This window comes from Siphateles boraxobius, unplaced genomic scaffold (assembly GCF_051911475.1).
Source record: "Siphateles boraxobius isolate OS27281-9 unplaced genomic scaffold, OSU_SipBor_1 12, whole genome shotgun sequence".
Classification (NCBI taxonomy): Eukaryota; Metazoa; Chordata; class Actinopteri; order Cypriniformes; family Leuciscidae; genus Siphateles; species Siphateles boraxobius.
Genome location: NW_027508722.1, coordinates 26,797,798 through 26,819,637, shown reverse-complemented (window position 1 = coordinate 26,819,637; position 21,840 = coordinate 26,797,798). Strand labels below are relative to the sequence as shown.

Sequence of the window (21,840 nt, the reverse complement as noted above, 5' to 3'; positions counted from 1 at the left end):
GTCCAGACCTCTGTTGAAGAGTTGAAGGCCTCGAGTCGAGCCCGCAGGGTCGACAGCGGAAGCTCCTCACAGAGCTCGCAGCCCCCGGTCGCGAGAGCGAGCTCTGCGTGTTCCAGGCCCAGGCAGAGAGCGCAGATCAGGTGGTGGTCTCCGGCGCTGAGCGGGGCTCTACACGAGCCGCAGGAAGTGCGAGACTCGAAGACGCTCGCTGCTCTTTTGGAATATATATAGCAAGGCAAAAGGATACGTCGCCGGATAGCGTAGCTCGCACGGATGGCTGAAGGTGGCGAAGACGGCCGGCTTCCTCAGCGCTGTCCTAAGCTGGCTGTTCGCTGTTCGACTACTCTTTCCCTTAGCGTAAGCTAAACTTACGCAATACGAGAGCACCTCTCGTAAGAGAACATTTCATTAGGAAGAATCGCAGACAACTCTGTCTGGTCTACAAACCAAACACACATGAGAACTGATACAGGAAATAATGTAAAATCACATGTGAGAGGAGTTCTCGCCCGAGACTGGATTTCTTCTTTTAAAATGATTACCCAAGAAGATTGTGGTCCAAGTTGTCTGCGCCAATTTGTAGCAAAGAATAAAAAAGAAGCCATCAGAAGACATGCTTGCTGATGTCCTGTTGCTTCCCTTGCCCTGTATCTTAGCTCTCTCACTGGCTGTAATTCTTTTCCGATGTAATTTCCAATCAAAACACATGACTTTGAGTCACAGACAGGTCCAAATATTAAGCATGCTAAATATTTCATGGGCATCGGCGCATCTCTTAGATCGCGTCTTTGCTCATTCACACTACACGATTGTCACTCACGTGAGCGAGGACTGATTTGCCTCAGATTTCAGGCAGTTGTCAGTGATTTACACAAAACTGTCATCAAGTAAAAATCAGGGATAAAATCGTGCAGTGTGTACTCGGCATAAGAGATTTCTCACACACAAAAAAAAATCAACTATCGTACCCAAAGCATTTTGATTTAAATTCAAGGTATGCATTTATGTATATCTCAGTTAATATGAGGTCATATGTCATGTCAACAATTCTTGCTTTTACACTAAAATTTGAAGTTCCTTAACTCATTTGACAGCTTCACACTCGTTTTGGTTTAGTACAAAAGCTCATAAATGAGTAAGAGGCTAAAAGCACATTAACACTGTTGTGTAACTGCTCTGAGTCAGTTTTCCCATTCGGTCCAGCTTCAGTATTGTGTAGGCCAGCTCCACATGTGTCTTCTGCTGCAATGCTAAATCCAGAGTGGCCAGTCAGCGATTCAACGTATCCTCGGGCATCAAAACACTTTAATGAGTTGACTCTAAATTTTGGGCCCCTGTCTCTGTCTGCATCCAAGTGTATTCAGCTGGAGGTTTTTTCTTTTTCTTTTCAATTTCAATTAATTAATTTATCATTTATTTTGGTTTAACTTTATTTATTTGTTTATTTTGCACTGTGTGGGTTAATATTGCATGCATGTGTTCATGATAAAGAGTCTTCTGTCCCTCTAAAAGTCTAAAATTGTAAGACTTCTTCTGCTGCACCATTTGGCCGACTTTGCATGAAGTCTGAGGTAATTAAGACCTAGTTTTCAGGTTATTCTGAGGAGATGACAGATCTGATTGATGAACTCACTGCTTATACCCCCACAGCTGTGTGTGTGTATGCATTTTATAGGATTGTGCAGTCAGATGATAAAATTAGTGTTATTAAAGGATTAAGTCTACTGTTATTTCTAAAGGAGCAAGACGCCTACTGACTGGGGTCAGGCTGACTCCTTTCTTTCTGCCTCTCAGAGGGAGCTTGACAACTGCACCTGGGTCAGTTATGACTTTCCAAACACAGCCACTAACATCAATTTAGACAGTAAGGAATCTGATCCAGGATCAGCATCATTTATGTTTGCTTGATCCAGGCCCTATACGCTCTGGTTAAACTAATCCGTAAAGAACGCTGTCTGTGGTCTGGCTGCTAGAGAAAGTTCAAGATGTGCAAATAACATGGAGTGGCTTTGCGCAGGTTTTTTATGGATAGCTTAAGTGCTCTAATTGTTCATGTCAGCAAACTGGATTCCTGTCAGATACTATTTGCTCCTTGTAATTGCAGTTGTTATTTGCACTCCAGTGAAAATATATACACTATTACATATGCTATCCTATTATATTTAGGATTTTATACATATTATTTTTGTATAGTATTTAGATTATATTATAGTATTTATACTGAAATACTACTAAATTATTGTTTTAAATATAAAATAATATATATTATTATTATAAAATATTGAAAATTTTAACATCCAAATTTTCAAGCATATACATTACAGTAATTCTAAAATAGTATAAGAACAACACATTAGTCAAATTTATTTTGAACATTATTATTATTATTATATTTAAATCTTATGAGGTTTTTGAGGAATTTATATATTTTTATTGATTTATTTGTTCAGTAATAAATAGTATAAGAATACAGTATCATTAAAACTGTTTATTAAGAACATATTATATTTGACTTATGAGGTTTTTGAGATTACGTGTGTGTGTTACTATGAGATACATTTTGAAATGTGTGTATATATATATTAGTTTAAAACAATTTTTTTTAATTTAAGTATTTATATGTATTTTAAGTATTTAAGTAATTTTAAGTAATTTGAATTAATTTAATTATAGATTGGGAGATAATCAGGCAGGATCTGAAAATATCATAATCTAGGATTAAAATTTCGCTACGGATAGCTGCACTTTCACTAGTTACACCTTGTTTCAAGTAGTCACTCTGTTAGCCGAGGACAGGTTCAGTAAATTTTGCAGCTGCAGTGTAGATCCAGATTGTACACACACAAACAGCCAAAGCTGTTTGCAATCAAACCCATATAAACACTATTTGTGTAAACACCTCCTTTCAGTTTTTCTGGAGTATTGTGCCTTGTCTAAACAGTGCTCTATTTCATGGAAATTTCTGAGCTCCTGTATTACACAGACCTCCAGACAACAGACTATGATCTGGTGTAAAAGGGGAATATGATCTCTGATGACATCTCTTACACATCATCATTGAACTTTAGAGGCTCCTGCTGATTGACAGCTGGGATACTCTGTCTAAATTGCTATCACCTCATGTGACCTCATCCACACGCATACATTCACATACTGAATGGAAACCAAATGATGTCATCGCAAACAAAGTGCTGTCTGTTTAGTTCGTGGGTGGCCTAGGCAAAAGGATCTCTCTCTCTCTGACACTCATTTTCTCATTCTTCTCTGACTGTGTCTAACAGACCCTTACTGTTCCTGTGCCTTAATCTCACCTGAAAGACTACATACACATACAGTTTACACACACAAAGCATGGTTCATCAAAACCCAGATAATCCCGAAGAGAAAAGAGCTTTCTCTCATCACCCACTGACCAATCAGTACTCTGAGTAGCTGATCTAGGATCCAATTTTGTCCAGAATTATCTCAGGTGGTTCCCTTTCAAGGAAATCCGCGCTATGTCGAAGACGGCACTTTGGGGAAAGGCTCCAGCGTGATGGTGTCTGAAGCACGTGTGGAACTAGTCCAGTCTCGATTGGTGTTGCGTCATGACGTAATGTGACGGTGTACACAGAAGCTACAAAGGGATGCCGGCACACAACAGTGTTAGCTTCTGCTCTTCAGAAAGCATTCTGTGTGACTTGTCAGTCTTATTTGGTGTTGTTTGCTAAAAAACAACAACATTCATTTCCTACCAAAAAATAAATCTTACTGACCCCAAATTTTCTAAATGTGGTGTAGTTTATGGTTAAAGTTAGCGATAGGGTCATGAATTGTTTGTTTGAAAGAAGGTTCCAGGACCAACACAAGACATCCTGCTTGGCAAAATCCTGGTCATGACAAATAATACAGTTTTTGGTTTTGTCCTGGTGCAGTCTACGTTTATCCAACAAATGCAGCGTGGGAAGGCCTTATTTTGTCTCCGCCCCATTTATGGGATAGCTGGCAAAACATGTCACTTCTGAAGAGGAGTGGCAGTTTGATGTTTGTTTTGGTTCCTGACTGTGAGGTTCAGAGAAACTACTTTTATAGCGACTGTCTAGAGATTAAAAAACAATCACAACAAACCAGACCTTCTGGAAGTATATCCCATCCCACTGAGTGTGCACTTAGAAGTGCATTATGAGCACACAATAAATCTGCCTACAGTCACCATCTCATATCTCAGACTGCACTCTCTGTTTCCTCTCCCAAACTGATTAATTCACCTACCGCCAGAAACCAGACAGTCCTCCCTTTTAAGGGCACCTTTATGAACGCAATTGCTGTGTAAAACTCCTAAGGAGAAATCCAAAGTATGTTTGGGAAAAATATCCCCTTAGTTCAATCTCAGCCTTCCTGCATGATTTTTTTTTCTTCAGCTAGCATGTCAGCACAGTTCCGAAAAGTTTCTCATGGATAATGAAATTGATCTTGCATTGTGAAACGGAAGAAGCAACAGATCTTTAAAGATTGGAGAAGCCTGCCATGTGTAACCAGAGACAAGTCTGTCATTCACTGGAGAATTGAATTATGAATTACGATGATCAAGAATTATGATGTAAAAAAACCTGATAAATAAGATCAATAAGATGAAATGAAAAATCAAACCATTTTCTAACTACATGTTGATCTTAAAAAAACAGTCTAATAGAAATTTTAAGAGATATTACTTTTTCAGTCCCAAACAACTTTTTTTTCTTTTTCACTAGTCCTATCAGATAAAAAAAAATGGTTTTATACTGAGGACAGATCGTCAGAACTGATTATGACTGAAATTTTGTGTGCCATGTGGGAATGAGTTCTGATGAAAGCACTTCCTCTTTCACTGTGATCAAAACATGGAAAAAGCTCCAAAGTTGTTGCCATACGATGTTAAGTGTGCACCACATATCAGAACTGCTGAGAGTGATTTTCTTTTCAGTTGATTGGCATGCTGACAGTGATGGGGCGCACAGAATTATTTTATGACGCTTGCGTTCTCTCTCAACTTCTTTTCTGTTTTTCCCATAGCGTTTATGGCTCACAGTGTGATGTCTGCAGATCTGAACTAGAGCGACAGCTGCTAGACTTTCAAATTGAAAATGCAGTGTTTTTCTTTTTCCACACATGTCCTCTTTCTGTCTCTTTTTACGAATTTATGCATTTCACTTTCTCTTGTTCTCGGTCTGTATTTCCTTAAGCACACACAGGCACAATTAACTGTGAGAGGTTTATCCAGCTGCGGGGTAACCAGATTAGATTACCATATGTAAACTAATTAAAGAGGAGCTTTAATTAGTTTAGCTTTAATTAATTGGGGTGGTGATGGCGCAGTGGATAAGACACATGCCTTTGGTGTGAGAGACCCGGGTTCGAATACACTGTGAGACACCAATGTGTCCCTGAGCAAGACCCTTAACCCCTACTTGCTCCAGAGGCGTGCGACCTCTGACATATATAGCAATTGTAAGTCGCTTTGGATAAAAAAGCGTCAAATAAATGAATAAAAAAGTAAAAAATAAAAAAAAAGAGCTGTATACACAAACATTCACTTGTTGAGTTTTGATAGCATTTTATTTTTGGTTCTCATTTTTTCCACTGGTTAGAGTATGATGAATTGTTATGTCATGCAATTGTTTCTACTTGATGCCTGGGATTCTAAAAAGTGTGGTTAAATTTTTTTTATTTCTCTCTTTCCCTGTCGCAGGAACTCCTGAAGGACCCTCTGTACATTGGTCTGAGGCATCAAAGAGTACGTGGACAGGCTTATGATGAGCTGCTGGAGGAGTTTATGAAGGCCATCACAGACAGGTATAGTAAATCCCCTGTACCCTTCCCTCACAGCACATGCTTCTTTCTAGGGATGAGTATTTTTCAAAAATATTGTACTCGAATATTCAGGTTCATAAAAACCGAATATTCGTTTGTTTAAATGTCTTTGACGAGAAAGAAGTTTTTTTTTTTTTTTTTTTTTTACGTTTTTGTCACCATTTCTGAACAAGTTTAAATTAGGCAATATACACAAGCTTACTATATATCTCAAGGTTTTCTTTTAGTTGAAAACATTTAACAATATGTGTAAACAAAAAATATAAAGAATAAAAGCATTTAAGCTCAAGCAGCGCAAATGGAAAAAAAAAAACACTAACAAAGCAGACTGCGCAGTTATCGTACAGACTCTCGAGCCATGCACTCGAGTCAGCATTATCGTGCTTATATTGTTTCACTTTCATGTTGAGAAAAACAATAATATTCACATGCTCGAGTGAGAAGACGTGCTGCGCTGACAGACGTTGCAGAGACACAGTGTGCAAAGTGAAGTTACTAACAGCACTTTGCATTATGTTCTTAAACCTGTCTCCCTCGAACGAAACTTAAAGGAACCATATGTCTCAAAATCATTTTGCTACCAGAATATATCCTATTTTAATCTAAGTAATTCCAAACTTCGCGAGGCAGACGACGACATTATGCGATCAAATACAATCCACTTGTTAAACACGCTCCACAGCCACCCAGTGCATTTAATTATAACTGCGAAAAAAATTTATGGTATTTCATTTTTCGAATAATAATTACAGATCAAATATTCGAAAGTTCGAATATTCGTGCACATCCCTACTTCCTTCCACAGGCCGCTCATGGAAATGCCTGGAGAGCATAGCTGAGCCATTGCGTTGCAGGAATGTGGGGTAAAGCGCATGCTTCTAGGTTTGTGGGCTCTGAGCGAAGACTCCAGTGGCAGAGACCCGAACCGGATCACTGACTGCACGCCTCATCAGTTCTCTCCCCACATATCCTGCTCTATATAGAGCCATGCGGTGATGTAATTTGGCCCATAACCAGCCCCCACTGGCTGGTTGATGGCTCTTCGGGCTCCATGATACTTAGAATTGTTCACGGTCTTGTGCCATTCTCTTTGATAGTCTTCAAAATGGCAGTTTGGGTTATTTGAGTCATTGTCATTTACTTTTTCGACAGCTAATGGGAGAGAGAGCATTGTTAGATATCATATATATCATGGAAAATTAAACTTTGTGTTCTTAAAGGGGCAATATTATGCTTTTTTTTTTACTTTTTCAACTTTAGTTAGTGTGTAATGTTGCTATTTGAGCATAAAAAAGATCTGCAAGGTTACAAAGCTTAAAGTCCACTCTAAATGGAGATATTTTATTCAACAGAACTCACTTTCCAAGAACTCCATCAAATAACTCGTTTGGACTACAACGTCTGGGTTTTGTGAAGTCACAATTTTACTCATTTAAATAATCCCGCCCACGGAATACGCAAAAAAAAGGTGGAAGGCCTAGTTGAGCTGCATTAGAGGAGACAGTGTTGTCGCTATGTCAAAGAGACGCTGTTTTTCCCACTCCATTTTAAAACCCAGAGCGGTTTGAATTAATTTATACACTGTTCCTGAGCATTATAATCCCAACTTTTATCTGTGTGCTGCACATTTGACGGAAAACAGCTTCCAGAACCACTATGCACAAAAGCTTCTCCTGAAATGGATAGTTTTCAAAATTGTCGAGACAATCTGTTGTTTATGGATCACAACTTGTACTATGTCTTATTATTTGTAGTTGCATTTTCTATTAAAAGTTCCAATTATAAGTTTTATGTAGTTGCTACGATGTAAACGAAGGGCAAAGCTTTGCTTCCGCTCGCCTGCTAGCCAACATTACAGTTGATATACTGTAGTGTTTACTGTTGCTTTTGTAAGCTCTCGCTTCTGTAAGGCTGTTCAACGCCCCTTAGGAAAATGAACCTTGGTTTTGTGATCGATCACTGTTTGTATTACCATAGTTCTCCGATAAATATCATGATTAAAAGGTGTATAACATTTGTATCTAAAATGTAGAAGAAAATTACAAAAAAAAAAAAACATACCACTCTGAAACGTCCTGTAAAATCAGTGCTTGAAAAGTCCATGCATGAAATCAGTTTTGAACAATCCTTTTGTTTGTTAACAGTCCTAAGTCTGAATCAGGCTTGAATTGGTTTGAAATTGACGCTATCCTCAATATTTACATCTGAGTAGAGCTCGCGGTTATGGTAAGGGGCTTGACATATGGTAACACGTGCTAAGCGGTGCCAATCACAACACATGGGCCAGCTAACCAATCACAGCACATTTCGTATTTCGGAAGGAGGGGCTTCATTGAAACCGGGACTAAACGATGTGTTCGGGCCAGACTGGGGAGCGAGGTGCTGTAATAATGTAAAATATGTGAAAAATAATGTGTTTTTGAACAACCAAGCATGAAAGCATATTCTAGTACACCCCAAAAACTAAATCAAGACTCCATAAAAGGGCATAATAGGACCCCTTTAAGACTTTATTAGTCAAATTTAAGCAAGCATTACTATTAACTTGAACTCTTACTCAGGGCGCGCAAAATCGCTAGCCCGACGTCCCGGGGCTATTGTGTTTTCCAGTTGGGCTACCAAAATGCATAACCGGCCTGCCCGACGGGCTATCTAAAATAGTATAATCAAATTGCTCCCTTTATTCATATTATTGACTAGTTATTTTAAGGAAAAATATGACCGCGCAAGTTTTTGGTCATAGCAACCAACTAGCAATGCCATAGCAACTATCTAGAACATGGCAGCAAGTTTTGCACTGGTTAACACCATTAACATTTAAGAACCAGTGTCTTTGTCAAAGGTCTCTCTGTTGCTTTAGGCTCTGGTGTGGCCTAGTTTGATGGAGGATGTCATAAGAACGTATTGCCACACATGGCTGTATTTAAAGGAGAACACAAAAACCCCAGTGTATGATTTCCCTCCAGCTGGAAGAATATAGCCATGATTCTATAATAATGGGGTGGACATGAAACTACAGGGAAAAGCATCACTTTTCCCTAAAAGTGCAGAGTTGGTGGAAAATGAATATAGTGATTATATGTTGCCAACTGACAAATGATTACAGTCCTGGGGATTTTTAATAAACTCCTTTATAATTTTAAAAATCAGAGACTAAATGCCTCAGGAAAATCCTGAAAAGGTTGCTGGATAAGTGTTAAATTTACATTTACATTTACATTTAGCCAAATCAATTTACATTGCAATAAAGGGCCTTTGTTTTTTAGGCCATGAATTTGTACTTTTACTGGGAATTGAACTCATGTCCATTCTCTTTCAGTGACATGAAAAGTTCTAAACTTCTCTCTGTTTTAAAGTTTAAAAACGTATATTGGTGGACTGCAATCCAGTTGTTGTTGTTCCCTTTCGAGGGAACTCAACACTGCGTCGAGAATCGACACTTTGGGGACGCTCCCTTAGCGTGCGCCTCTGAAGTAAGAATGAAACTAATCCAATCCTGATTGGTGTTGCGTCGTGATGTAACGTGACGGCATAACCGGATGCATAAAAGTGACGCTGACACACACACACATCAGCTTTAGCTCTTCAGCAAGCGCTCTCTGTGAAACTGTCTGTCTTATTTGGTGTTGTTTGTCTGTGCAAAGCTCTGTATTATGGCGAGTGAACAATACACTAAGTGTGCACCCCTGCCCAAGATAATATATATGCCACGGGTGGGGACACGCATCAGCTGTGTGTGTGTGTATTGTTTAGGGGCGCAGCACGCACTGTCAGCTCTCAAGAGGGCTGCCTGTGCACACTGTGAAGCACTTCCTATCTGAGTGCTGCGCTCCCGCTTGGCTATATTATTTCCTGATGATGGCCAGGCTCACGATCCCCGCGGTTCGGGTCCCGCGTCCATTGAGGCGGCGTGACGGCTTAGATCGTGGAGATCGCAGAAGGATCTCGCGGATGAGAACGAGACTGCTGAGGCACCTTTTCTCTCATCATCCGCAGATTCTATGACACTCGTTCACGACGCAGAAGCCCGCGATGCGGCTTCTTCTGCCCGTGACGAGTGCCCAGTGCTCGAGCTATCTGTTTATAAGGAAGTAGATGTGCTCAGCATCGGGAACGAGCAACATGAGTCACACTCGCCGGCTTATGTTTCTGCTATTGTAGAGCTCGTGGAGGTTGTGATGCGTGCGGTGGCCAGACTAAATAAATATATAAATAAATATATTTATATATATAAAATATATGAGCTGGCCACAAAATAAGCAGGATGATCCCCGTCAAAATGATCTAGACGAGAGATTCCTGCAGCACCGTTCACAACCTCAGAGCCGGGGCTTACTGTTTTTCCCAGATCTTTATAAAAATATAAATATATATGTGTAGATCCTGGGAAAAACCCCATTCTTTAGGTATCTCACCACATTCATTATATTTTTATTCGAATGTGGTGGGTGCGAGAGAGTCGGGTTATGGCAAGTTGCCGCAGATGGAGGAAGCTTTAGCGTGCTATCTTTCTCCTGATCCGGCATCTTCACTTTAAGCCCCGGCGCTGCCCAACAAACCGTGCAGGGACACCTCTGCACTGGTTGGCTGGGCTTATATGGTGCAGGAAATCGATGTTGCTCTTCCGCCGTTAAAAACGTTTCGGGACACATCGGTTTCCAGCGAACGCAGGCTGCACTGTCCGCCCCACATTTTTGCGGCCAGGCAGCATTCGCGTTCGCCAATCGAGAATCTTTTTCGGTCCAGCCCTTCCGGAAACCCGCTTCAGGGGGTCGAGAACGAATCCCGATTAATACCCGAAGCCAGGCTCGAGAGCCTGGTTCCTTTGGTAAAATATTTAGAAAAGAAGGCTAGTGCATGCCTGCACTCTAGGACGATTTTGCAGGCGTACCAGGCCGATCTTCTTAAAGATCTAAGTGAGGCAAATATTTCCTGTTGGCCGCTCCGCTATCTCCTTCTGGCCTGTTTACCAACACTGTCACTACTGTCGTTGACAGGTTTCAGGAAGCAAAAAAAAAAAAAAGAAAAGAGAGCGTTGCCTCTAGAGGCCCTCCTGCGGGAGTTTGGCAAACAGAGGAAGCACTCTCAACCGAAGTCCTCCAGCCAGAAGGGTGACCTGAGGGCCGTCCTTCAGGCGAAGAGGTCCTAATTGTAGGACCTCTTTGTAGAAGAATGGCAACGCCTTCCGAATATATCTCTATGGGTACAGATTGCAGTTCGGTGCCCGACCTCCCTAGTTTGCTGGGGTGGTACCGACTGCAGTGATTCCAGAACAGGCTCGGGTTATGGAACAAGAGGTACAGACTCTACTGGAATTAAGGGGCCATAGAATGTGTTCCCCTACCAGACAGGGAGTCCGGGTTTTACAGCCGCTACTTTATAGTTCCAAAGAAGGATGGCGGACTGAGGCCAATTTTAGATCTAGGGCTTTTAAATCGTTCTTTGAGGAGATTCAGGTTCAAAAGGCTTACTATTCCCATTATCGTGAGCCATATCAGATCCGAGGACTGGTTTGTCACGATGGATCTAAAAGACTCTTATTTCATGTCTCCATCCTTCCATGTCACAGGAGGTTCCTGAGGTTGCTTTCGGGGGCGAAGCATACCAATATCGGGTTCTTCCGTTCGGCCAAGCACTCTCTCCCCGCACGTTCACAAAGTGTATGGATGCGGCTCTGGCTCCACTGAGGCTTCAGGGCATCCGTATACTGAATTACATCGGCGACTGGCTCATATTGGCCCAGTCTCGAGAAATGGCAGTTCGGCATCGAGATGCCGTCCTTGGCCACATTCAGAACCGGGGGTTGAGGCTCAACACTAAGAAAAATGTGTTGGACCCAGCTCAGAAGACTACTCTTCTGGGCGTGGTATAGAATTCGGTTACGATGCGGGCACGTATGTCTCCCGCTCGTATCGAATCCATCCTGGCCATGGTGTCCGGGATAAAGCTAGGCCAGGCCATCACTGTAAAGCAATTTCAAAGACTGCTGGGCCTCATAACAGCGGCATCCAACATAATTCCTTTGGGCCTGTTTCACATGAGGCCCCTTCAGTGGTGGCTCAAAGCCAAGGGTTTTTTCCCCAAGGGGAATCCGTTCCATATAATAAAGGTTACGCGCAGATGCCTTCGTTTCCTATTAATATGGAAGAAACCTTGGTTCTTGTCCCAAGGGCTAGTGGTATGGGCGTCATGTCGCCGGGAAACTGTTTCGACAGACGCTTCCCTCGCTGGCTGGGGCGCGGTCTCGGACGGCCGCTTTGCCAGGGGTCTGTGGCAGGACCATCATCATTCTTGGCATATAAATTGCCTAGAGATGTTGGCTGTGTTCAGGGCTCTGAGGAGCTTCCTCACAGACATCAAAGGTTACCACGTCTCAGTGGTAGCTTATCTAAACCGACAAAGGACACTCAGATCGCGCCCTCTATCCAGATTGGCGCATCAGATCATTTTATGGCCCCAAGGGAAAATATTATCTATAAGAGCAATATATGTCCCGGGGGATCTGAATCAGGGAGCGGACATCCTGTCGAGGCAGGGGCTGACGCCCGGGGAATGGAGACTCCATCCAGAGGTGGTGGAGTTCATATGGCAGAGGTTTGGACCAGTGGAAGTGGATCTGTTTGTGTCTCGAGGGACGTCCATCCCACTGTCCACTTTGGTTCTCCCTCACTCATCCAGCCCCGCTGGGGTTGGATGCCATGGTACAGGCCTGGCCGAGGCTTCGCCTGTACGCTTTTCCCCCCGATCGCTCTGCTCCCGGGGGTCCTGGAGAGGGTCCGTCAGGAGGGCATCAGTCTTCTTCTGATAGCCCTGTTTTGGCCAGCCCGAGTATGGTTTTCAGACTTAATTTCACCCCTGATAGCTCCGCCATGGCAGATTCCTCTGAGGAGGGGTCTGTTGTCTCAGGCGGAGGGCACTATATTCCATCCTCATCCAGAGCTGTGGAAATTGTGGGTCTGGCCTCTGAGGGGGCTCAGTACCTAGATGCTGGTCTATCATCTGGGGTGGTCGAAACCATACTTATCTCTAGGGCTCCGTCTACTAGGAGATTATATGGCCTCAAGTGAAATATTTTTCTACTTGGTGTAGAGAACTTGAGTTAGACCCAGTTAACTGCCCAATGGCTTCAGTTCTGGAGTTTCTTCAAGATTGTTTCTCTGCGAATCTCTCCCCTTCCACACGTAGGGTGTACGTGGCTGCCATTGCGGCGTTCCATGCACCACTAAATGTTGGGCCTTTAGGGAGGCACCAACTGGTCATACTATTTCTCCATGGTATTGGAGGATGAGACCGACAGTCAGGTCCAGGGTTCCTTCCTGGGACCTGGCGGTGGTTCTCGAAGGGCTATCCCTGGCTCCCTTCGAATACCTCCAGTCGGCTTCGCCTAGGACCTCACGTTCAAGATAGCCTTTCTCTTAGCTATTTCTTTAAAGAGACTGGGAGATCTCCAAGCCCTGGCATTATCGCCAGTTTGCTTGGGGTGTGCCCCCGGCGGAGTTAAGGCCATCCTGCATCCGAGACCCAGCTATGTGCCTTAAGTGCAATTTATCATGGCTAGGTCCATGGTCCTGCAAGTATTTCATCCTCCACCTCATGTGTCGGCAGAAAAGGAGAGGTTCCTTGCTCTGCCAGTCAGAGTTCCGAGTATTACCTTGAGAGGTCCTCTTCATGGAGGAGGTCGGACCTACTGTAGTGTGTTTTGGATCACCTATTAGGGGCTCCCGGCTATACAAACCATAAGTAGGCCTACAAGGTGCGGAATTTCCCTTCACCTTTGGCCGTTAGGGCTCATTCTACTAGAGGCATGGCGTCCTCTAGGGCCCTCCTTTCGGGAGTTCCCATCAAGGAGATCTGTGAGGCAGCCGGTTGGGCTACCCCACACACTTTTGTTAGGTTCTATAGTCTGCACCTCCCTAGTACGCTTGGCGCACACGTGCTCTCGTCCTAGCTGAGTGCCTGAATCAGTTTCACTCCGGGGCAGGCCTGTTTTCGGTGCGTGGCTTAGTGGGCATTCGTTCCCCAAAGTGTTGAGTTCCCTCGAAAGGGAACGTCTCGGGTTATGACTATAACCCTTGTTCCCTGAGAAGGGAACGAGACACTGCGTTGTCCTGCCACGCCCCTCGAGGCCTTAGAGCGTCTTGCTTCATCGTGGAGCTGATGTGTGTGTGTGTCAGCGTCACTTTTATGCATCCGGTTATGCTGTCACATGTTACATCACGACGCAACACCAATCAGGATTGGATTAGTTTCATTCTTACTTCAGAGGCGCACGCTAAGGGAGCGTCCCCAAAGTGTCGATTCTCGACGCAGTGTCTCGTTCCCTTCTCAGGGAACAAGGGTTATAGTCATAACCCGAGACGTTTTTCCAGTTAAAAAAAATCTGTCTTTATTTCAATACATTTGATAACTATGGCAAAAATAACTATGGCAGTTTGAAATAAAATGTATAGATAAGACAAAGTAAAATCATTAAATGCACTGTATATTATTTCAGACCATAAGTTTAACAGCCTGCATGTGCTCGGTTTCCTATCAAGCCTTTTTGTGAGATTGATTAAGATTAATGACACCAATCCCTATCAAGCCACTTTTCTGTGCCACAATGGCTTTAAGAAGAGGAACTAGAGCAGATAGTGGGCATAAATGCTCTTTGAGGTCTCTATTTTGTTTAAGGAGTGTAAAAAAAACATATATAGAAACATCCAGAAAAAAAGCTGCATTTAAGGATGCCGGGAGTATTTTTGCGGGGGGTTGTTATGCTTCTTTTATGATGTAGCTAATTCAAGAATATAATTTTTTTGTTGTTGTTGTTGTTGCTTTGTTGCTTCTAAGGCTTTGTGTTGTGGTGCTGAAGTAGTTTGTGGGGGTTGACTTTGTTTTCCCACCCGCTCCCAGAACAGACTGAAAAGTATCTGTTTTCTTTAGCCCCTCTGTGTGCACCGGCACAATTCCCATGTCAAATCATTTCATTAGAGCTTCACACAGAGCTCTAGTGGTGACGGTATTCCAGCTATCGCTATGGTAACACGGGCCATCTTAGGGCACCGTTACGAAGCCATGTTAGGAAAAGTGATGGATGGGAATGTTACTTGATTTTTCTATGAAGATGGGAATTGAGGAATGGGAATTTAAGGAGTGTTTTAATAGAAAAAGCAGCCTGCGAAGCCCTGTGGGCCCCGTGGGAGCCGGTGTGTGCTGGAGAGGAGCACCGAATTCAGAGCCGCATGCTCACCATGAGTGAATGTATTGCCTGCCTGTCCCATTAAACCCTGACCTGATAATGATAACCCCATATAGGGCCTTCCTAACACATTTAGTTTCAGAAATGCTTAGTGTAATGTTTAAATGAAACAGTAAGTTTTGCAAGCTTTGTTTTTAAAAATGATCTTTCAGTTACTTTCTGATGTCAAACAAAAGTTTCCTCAAAAATATTAAGCAGTTTTCAACTTTGATAATAAGAAGAAATGTTGTTTTTGAGCTCCAAATGAGCATTTAAGAATGATTTCTGGAGATCATTTGAAGACTGGAGTAAGGATGCTTTTAAAATTCTGTATATTAAGATAGAAAACTGTTATTTTAAGTTGTAATTTTTTCTTACAATATTACTGTTTTTGATCAAGTGAATGCAATTGGCGAGCATTAGAGACTTCAAAAACATAAAAAATGTATATGAAAATTAAATTCAAATGAGGTCATGCACATTTAAAAGACATTATCAGCTCCATATGTCGTTATTTGGGTGAATAAACACTCTTTCATTAACTTGGATTTATAAAGTTTTTGTAAAGTGAACTTTGTGCATGCACATACTTTAAGGATGAAATCTTTGTAAAATGTTATTAATGAGGTCCTGGGTGTTCGTTTGAGATATTCACCCTTGGCATATGAAGAAGATGTGGGAGTTTCTCAGTTTGACTTTACACATGATAATGTGTGCAAACCTGTCTGGAATTTGACTGCAGATAATGTGTTGGTATTGTGTGTGTGCACTGATTTAAATCTTTGGTTGAACAGCTGTGTTTGGACAAGATTTTTTACCATGACCTTTAATACGAAGGCCCCTTTAATATGGGTTGCGCGGTAGGCATGCGGCGAAAAGAAAATCTTTGAAAGCGTGTCAGCTCCACCAGAATCCTTAGACCCAATCTTAGCAAGCGTCCCCAGTATGTGTGGTCAGTAAGTGGCCAGCAGGATTATGCTAAACCTAAACCTATTGGCTGTGTTTTTCATCTCTCTTTTCTCAACTCTAAGAATGTTGTTATGTCTGAGCAAACCACTTTATGAGAAATGCTTAATCCCCAACAGACATTTTGTGTTCCTGTTAGTGTACAAAAGCTGAAGTGCTGCAGTGAGATCTAGCTTCAAATCTCAGTGCTTTATCAAAATAAACTTTTTTCTTGGTGAAATGTTTTAGCGATGGTGTAGAGATGGGTTCAACAGTCTCTCATGGGCTCCGAGCTCACTTACTGCATTCCACTTTAGGAGTGATGGAGCCAAGCTTCCGTCCTAAGATCATTTAGAATGAGACTGAAGTGTATTATGGTTTGTATAGAATTTAATGGCTACAGTCTCCAGCTTCCATATGCCTGATAAATTGATTTGGGAATTGTGAGATGTGACCAAATGTCCTGGTTAAAACAGTAAAACCTGAGATCAAGTATCAGGAATACAGTGTGAGAAAGTCCCCATAAGGAAAATGGATTAATAAACATAGCAAATAATGTCTTAATGGAATGCAGAAATACTTATAGTATTATCATTTTACTTAAAGTACTTTTGTATTTGCTTAATTCACATTAGATTATATATAGATTTTTTTTTTAAATTAAATTACAGCAATTACCTTGATACATAACGTTTTTAGTCAGCATAAAGGCAGTATAACAAATAATACCATAATACGGAAATATGTATTATATGTAATTTATTAAAAAAAGTGTCTGTTTTAATAATCTACAAAGAATCCATTGTCACGGTACAGTTGTGCAAGAAGCTCACGAAGACGAGAAAATAACAAAAATAGTCTTTAATTCAAAACCCAAGAAATTCTCAGGGAAACTGAATCACAACCATCTTAAAGGGATAGTTCACCCAAAAATGAAAATTCTGTCAGTAATTACTCACTCTCATGTTGTTCCAACCCCGTAAGACCTTCGTTCATCTTCGGAACACAAATTAAGATATTTTTGATTAAATCTGAGAGCTGGATCACTCCTCCATAGGCTTCTAAGGGATTGACACTTGCCAGCCCCGAAAAGTTAGTTTATCGTTACTTGGACATCGTTAAATAGTCCAAGTGACTACAATGGCTCAATCTTAAGTTTATCAAGTGACGAGAATACTTTTTGTGTGCAAAAAAAACAAAAAATTACGATTTTATTTTATCTATTAATTTCCTTCTCTGTGGGCCTCAAGTCAGTTCACATAGTTTAACAGCGTAGTTTTTCTGTGTTGTACGTCACACGCATCACACACATGACCAGCGTCGGCCAATAGTGACCCAACATGAGTGGGTGAGTGATTACTGACAGAATTTTCATTTTTGGGTGAACTATCCCTTTAACATGGACGTAACACTAATGAGAACGGACAGAAAATGAAGGAAAAATCAGGGTTTAAATGTATGGAACAAACAAAGGGAATGAGATAATTAATTAGACAACAGGTGAACAGAATTACTTCTCAAACAAACTCAGAAACTAGGTCATAGGGAACAAAAAAACATAACACATGTTAGATCCATAAAAATAGACTTTGCAGTTCTTACTTGACTCAACCTGCAACAGTCTCACAAGTATGTGTTTGTCACTTGTGTGTGCCATTTTCCAAGCACAGAGCACCAAAAGGTTAACGGGAGTGCAGTAACCAGAATGCTTGTGGAGAAAATTATTTCTAAAAGCAGCCTAGAAAGTTTTCTCATTCACAGATGCTGATCTGTTGACTGAGAGAACTTTTAGGACAGAACCAAAGCAAGTTGCCTGTTTGCAAAATACATTCTTTTTCATGCTTTTTCTCTTCCTGAAAGTATGGCATAGCTGTCCCAGAGAGAGATTTAATATTGGCTCCTCTCAACACCCCAATGTTTTCTTCTCCTGTCTGGAGGTAAAGGCAGATGAGAGGAGGCTGAGATCCTGTAGCTATCAATGTGCTTGGGTGTGTCTGCCATTGTCTGGTCTGATTTTTGGTGGAGAGGACTAGTGGAGCTGATTCTCAGCCAGCTCTTTGTTTAAGTTTTACAACAGCAGCAGAGGTGCATTATGGATCTGATTGAACGAGGCGCCAGAAAAAGACAACAAGCTTTGGTGAGAATGAGAGCTCAATGCACCGAATGGGTGTTTGTTTTGTCGGCTAGTTGTTTCTGCCTCATTCTGTCTCTTTCTCATGCACATTTACCCAAAAGAAACAACCGGGAGAACTATTCTTACAGAAACTCTGTATTATCTCAAATATTAATGGTATTAAGTTGGGAGAGATTTTCTTGTTCTAATGATAATCTTAATGTATTTTTTGACCTGTTGAGGTAGATCAGGAGGTTATGATCTAATTTTTCATCTTCATCCTCAGCTGATGCGCTACAGCAGATCAGAGAGCATTTTGGGATTATGACTCACTTTCTATGCATCCTATTTATATCTGCCAAAGTTCTCCAAATCCATGAGCAATTACTCTGTCAGTCCCTTTGGACTGCTTTCCTGCCTCGTCCTGTAGATATGTAAGAGTTTAGACTGCAGTTTGATTAGAAAGACTGTCCTGAGACGTGTCCCCAGATCGGAGGTTTCTTGACAACTTTAAAAGGGTTTCAGAGCTCATTAAACATTGTTTACCTAGAGTCCTTTGGTGCTGGAAAGTCTCTGGGGACAATGAAAACTTTATGGCGTTTTTCTGTTTTTGCAGCATGTCTGACCACACAATACTGACCATTTTGTATCATATAAAGGATTTGTTCACAAATAATGATATTTCTCTGCATTTACTCACCCTCATGTTTTTCTAAACCTGTATGACTTGCAATTAAATTTTTGAAGAATACCATGGACACTCTTCTCCACATAAGGAAATTGAGTTACAAAATGACATGCAGTAGAAGCACTATTTAAGTATCATAAAAATGTTTTAAATGCTTTATTCCAAGCATTATGAAGTCTTATGACGGTTTTGTGTGAGATGTATTCACAGACATTTTTGACATCCACCCTAGCTTTCCTGGCCGATTTGTGAACGAATCATTTGAGTCAAATACTCTCAGTGAATCAACTGATCTAGTTTGCAAAACCCCTCAGATATTTCATTTTGTCTTTTCTAGTCATGATGTTGTTGACAAAAATATAGAAAGGGATGGATGCTTCAAGAGACAGCTATCATTGTGAAAACCGTGAGCAAATCCCTTCGTGTGTTTGAATGATATGTGTGCATGCCAGCACTAGGCAGCAATGCAGATCTCTGTTCTTCTTACATTGGGTTGAGTGACAGGCTGGCTCTCTACAGTGCCACACTGCAGGGATTACCCATCCTGTTTCCAATGCTTGGGTGTCTGGGACCTCTAATATTGCATCAAAATATGATGGGGATCTCTGCCCTCTTTTTTTTCATTTGGGATTTAGTTGGTTGCTCTATACTGTTCTTTCAATTGTTTTGCTGACTGGATGTATAACATGAGAAACAACTAAATTGCCACTGTAGTCCATTCAAAAGTCCTTTTTTTTTCTCAAAGTTGTTGTTCTGAAGAGACACGATTGTGGTTGTGCAGTTCATTGGCTATTGATTTTGAATAGCCATGTTTGAATATTTTCTTAGTATTTCATTGGGAGAATTAGAGGCCACGGTTTTACCACATCTTTAGCTAACTGATCATACAAGTCATCCTCATTTATATAGCGCTTTTAACAATGTAGATTGTTTCAAAGCAGCTTTACAGAGATAAACATATAATTTAAGGTAACAGAGATTGGTTGTTATTTACAAGGGTTTACAAGGGATACAAGGGTTGTTATTTTCTTTTCTGATCTTTGAGAGTTGTGTTTGGCTGTGGAAACAACTACGAAGAAACAATAACAGTCTCAGGCCCACACTGAGAAGGAAAAAACCCTTCGGGATTGAACCACCCCATCTATGATGGGCTTGAGGAGCAGTTGGATGGCCCCCTCTGCAGGCTGAAGTGGAGTGCATTAGCTAGCAGCTTTATTTGAAATACAAAAGAGTTCTTTACATTTTTAGCCTGTGATGATTTGGACCATTTTAATTTCCATTTTGTAAGGATTCTTTATACTTGTCTTCATATTGTTGCGTTTCTTGAGTTCTGAAGAAATATATATTGATTTTTCTGTTATGCACAGGTATGGGGTGAACTGCCTTATCCAGTTTGAGGATTTTGCCAACACCAACGCCTTCCGACTATTGAGTAAATACCGCAACAAGTACCTCACGTTCAATGATGACATCCAAGGTATGGGCACTAAAAGGAATTTGAGTTACACACTTTTTTTTAGTCGCTCTTGCACTAAATGAAAGCACAGACAACACATACAGTAAAAGTTATGATTTAGGTCAATTAAAATGTCATAATGTTATGCTTTAGCTTGTTCCTAGTCTGTAGTGCAGTCAATTTGAGTGAATGCTAAAATCAATGATTGTAAGTTACTCATTCAGAACACATCTCTCACTCAGATTTTCCTTCATACTTTTGCTTAAATCCCTCTTATGTTTATGATTCAGTAAATCTTGAGTTTCTACCATCTACCTCTCTAACTCTATCCTTTTTTTACATTATCATTGCAGACACATTCCAATCATCAACTACAACACAATCTTATTGTTTGAAATTGAGATTAACCATAGTTAACCATATGTGTCCACTGGAGTATAGCTGATCGGCCGTATCCAATTTATTCTAAATGGGAGCTGTTGACATTGTAGTTAATTGGAATACTTTTATATTTCAAATACAGTTTGCACATTTTCAACGTGTCCAGGCCAGTGGTTCTCATACTTTTTTACTTGAAGGTTCCCCATTGTCCAACATAATACAACATAATATTTGATTTATTAATTTATATATAGGCCATTCAGAAATAAAGTTTAGAATTCTCCAACTGTTATCATGGATGTATGTAATTATTTTATTGACCGTGCATTGAAAGCAAGATAGACTTCAATGAAGACAGCCATACTGCTGTACATTTAACAGACTCATCCCCAAATCACAGTTCTCTAAAGTTTTGAGTGGATTTCTTCTTAGACAGGGTGAGAATCTATTAATAGGCCTGTTGCGATATTCAATAAATCAATTAATCGCACGATAAAAAAATAAGCTCGATCATTTTTCTGGCCGCGATCATTTCCATTTGCATGCTTGTTTGTTTTCCTCGTCTCTCTCTCTCCCAAAGAGACTGGATGACAACTCTCGGTGAACCCTCTTGTCAGTTGCAAGGTCTTTTGTGTGCTGCGGCGCTTGTCAGTCACATGGCAGGGTTTCCCATGCCTTCATTTATTTGTGGCGGCCCGCCACAATATCAACGCTGACCGCCACACATTGATTTTCGAATGTTTTTTTTTATTATTATTATTGTTTTTGATTGTATATGATTGCAGAGCGCCGTAGCACATTCGCGCAGCACTACCTCTCGCTCGTCCCTCTCTCTCCCTCATATGAGGTGCCGTCTAGGGCTTAAATCAAACGTCATTCACGCACACATATATGAAACACTTGCATACACTTATACTAAGTAGTCAAACATACATGTATACTGCTGAATGCTCAAACAAATACATATGAAATGCACAAAGACACTCCTAAAGTCGCTCACGCACATACACGCAAACTCTACACACACGAGTTTCGCGCACATAGCTCATATGAGACGCGCGCGCGCACATACTCATATGAGACGCGAGCACACACACACACAAACTCGCGCACAAACTCAATGAGACGCGAGCACATACTCATATGAGACGCGAGCACACACAAACTAGCGCACATAGGTCTACTCATATGAGACGCATGCTCACACA

At 41.2% G+C, this 21,840-nt stretch overlaps 1 protein-coding gene across 2 annotated transcripts in view; it reads left to right on the top strand.

Annotated features, from left to right (window-relative positions):
- The window catches only part of me1 (malic enzyme 1, NADP(+)-dependent, cytosolic), a 107,944-nt gene that overhangs the window by 75,870 nt on the left and 10,234 nt on the right, over positions 1–21,840 (top strand). For both annotated transcript variants that reach the window (XM_077217094.1, XM_077217103.1), the window contains exons 6-7: positions 5,708–5,811; positions 20,163–20,272. In XM_077217094.1, coding sequence (XP_077073209.1) covers positions 5,708–5,811; positions 20,163–20,272 — 214 coding nt within the window. The remainder of the gene's footprint in view (positions 1–5,707; positions 5,812–20,162; positions 20,273–21,840) is intronic.